General features: G+C 55.8%; 1 protein-coding gene across 1 annotated transcript in view; it reads left to right on the forward strand.

Moving 5' to 3' along the window:
- The first annotated feature begins 1,108 nt into the window (after positions 1 to 1,108).
- Mpnd (MPN domain containing) overlaps positions 1,109 to 1,959 on the forward strand; it is a 9,230-nt gene continuing 8,379 nt past the window's right edge. The window contains exons 1-2 of the mRNA XM_048810904.1: positions 1,109 to 1,121; positions 1,735 to 1,919. Coding sequence (XP_048666861.1) covers positions 1,109 to 1,121; positions 1,735 to 1,919 — 198 coding nt within the window. The remainder of the gene's footprint in view (positions 1,122 to 1,734; positions 1,920 to 1,959) is intronic.

Consider the following 1,959-nt stretch of genomic DNA (forward strand, 5'->3'; position numbering starts at 1 on the left):
ATATCCCATCTGATTCAAATGTATGATATGTCAAGATCATCGTACTGTCATGTGCAACTAATTAAAACAAATAAAAAATTTATATAAAATGAAAAATAGAGATAATCTTTGNATATATATATTAAAAATGCACCAGAAGCCAGGTGCAGTGGTGCATACCTGTAATCCCAGAGGCTCAGAGTCTGAGGCAGGAGGATCATGAGTTCAAACCCAGGCTCTGCAACTTAGCAAGGCCCTAAGCAACTTAGTGAGACCCTGTCTCTAAATAAAATATAAAAAGGGCTGGGATGTGGCTGGGATGTGGCACAGTGGTTAAGGGTCCTTGGCTTCAATCCCAGGTACCCAAAACAACAAACAAATAATACACACAAAAATAAATGTCCGGAGCCAGGCACAGTGACAACTACCTGTAAATTCATTTACTTGAGAGGGGGAGGCAGGACAAATACAAGTTCCAGGCCAGCTTTAGCAACTTAGAGTGGACCATCCTTCAAGGCTACGGACTTAAGATGACCGCCTTCAGTTGGCAGGTTGCAGTCAGCCCAGCCTGACTGGGCAGCAGACTGGCTGAGGTAGGAACTTGGGCAGACCGACAGAAAGCGTTGGCCCCAGGAGGGTCAGACGCCTCTGTAACAAAGCAGGATGACCACAGACAGGCCAGCTCAAAAACCAGGTGCACTGAAACATCTGTGACCCAGTGCCCTTTCCAAACCAGGACAAATGGTAACACTGTACCTGACTGGCGGGAGTCACATGGACCCCAGGTGCCCGGTGTTACTGGACTCCAAGACCCACTGCTTTGAACATCTCTAGCCTGGGGTTTTCAAGGCACCTTCTCCCCTCTAACCTTATCATATAAACACCTGGACAGCACACGCCCCTGGCCACCCCTGGCCACCGCCTTGGCACCCCTCCACTGCAGAGCTCTCCTTTCTTTCTGTCATTTTAATAAATCTTGTTACTTTGCTTTCCTGTCTGTGGAACGCATTCTCCAAATTCAGGAGACAAAGAACCCATCGCCTCCACTCTCCAGGTGCTGACCGGCAAAGCAACCTTCCATTTACTTTATTAGCATACTAAAAATCACGCCCCAAGGTGGAAACCTAAGATGCCAAGGAGATGTGAGCCCACAGAGGAGGTGCAGAACGCTAAGACCCCCCCACACACGCCATGCGGGGCGCCCGCGTGTCATCCTGGCAACTCGGGAGGCTGAGGCAGAAGGATCAAGGCCGGCCTCAGCAAATTAATCTTCTTCAAAATAAAATAAAAACAGGGCCAGTGGTGGAGCTCGGTGGAGGTCGCCTCTGGGTTCAGTGTCAAGTACTGCGGTGGAGCGCGGCGACAAAGGCTACAGCGCAAGTCCCAGTTCACACCTCGTTTGCCCGTTCGCGCTCCCCGACTCTCTCTCCTTTCTACAGGCTCCAGCTCAAAAGTTCCCCTCGGTGGCATCAGGCTGTGGCACTCCTGCACCCACAGGCTGCAACTCAGCACGTGGTGGCCTCGGGTGGGGCCACTAGTTTCCGAAGACAGAGGCCCCGGGCCTCAGTCTCCTCCTCTTGGTCCCCACCGCGCTCCCGCCTCAGTTTCCCCGCTCATCCCAGCAGGCTGCGCCACTCCTGAGCCCAGATGCAACTAGTAGGTGGTGGCCTTGGGCGGAGTCACGACCCCACTGAAAGACGAGGTCCGGGACCTCGATTTCCTCCTCCAGGCCGCCCTCCCGCTGGTTTCCGTCAGGGTCCGGGAGGCGGGAGTCCCGGGACTCCGGGGCGGAGCCAGGCGACGCGGGCTGGCGGGCGGAGCCGAATGACGCCGGAGGGGCGGAGCCGAATGACGCCGGAGGGGCGGAGACGAATGACGCCGGAGGGGCGGAGACGAATGACGCCGGAGGGGCGGGGCCGGACGACGCGGGGCGGGGCCGGGTGACGGGAGGGGCGGGGCGCCGGGCGGCCGCAGCTATGG

This window comes from Marmota marmota, unplaced genomic scaffold, assembly GCF_001458135.2.
Source record: "Marmota marmota marmota unplaced genomic scaffold, marMar, whole genome shotgun sequence".
NCBI lineage: Eukaryota > Metazoa > Chordata > Mammalia > Rodentia > Sciuridae > Marmota > Marmota marmota.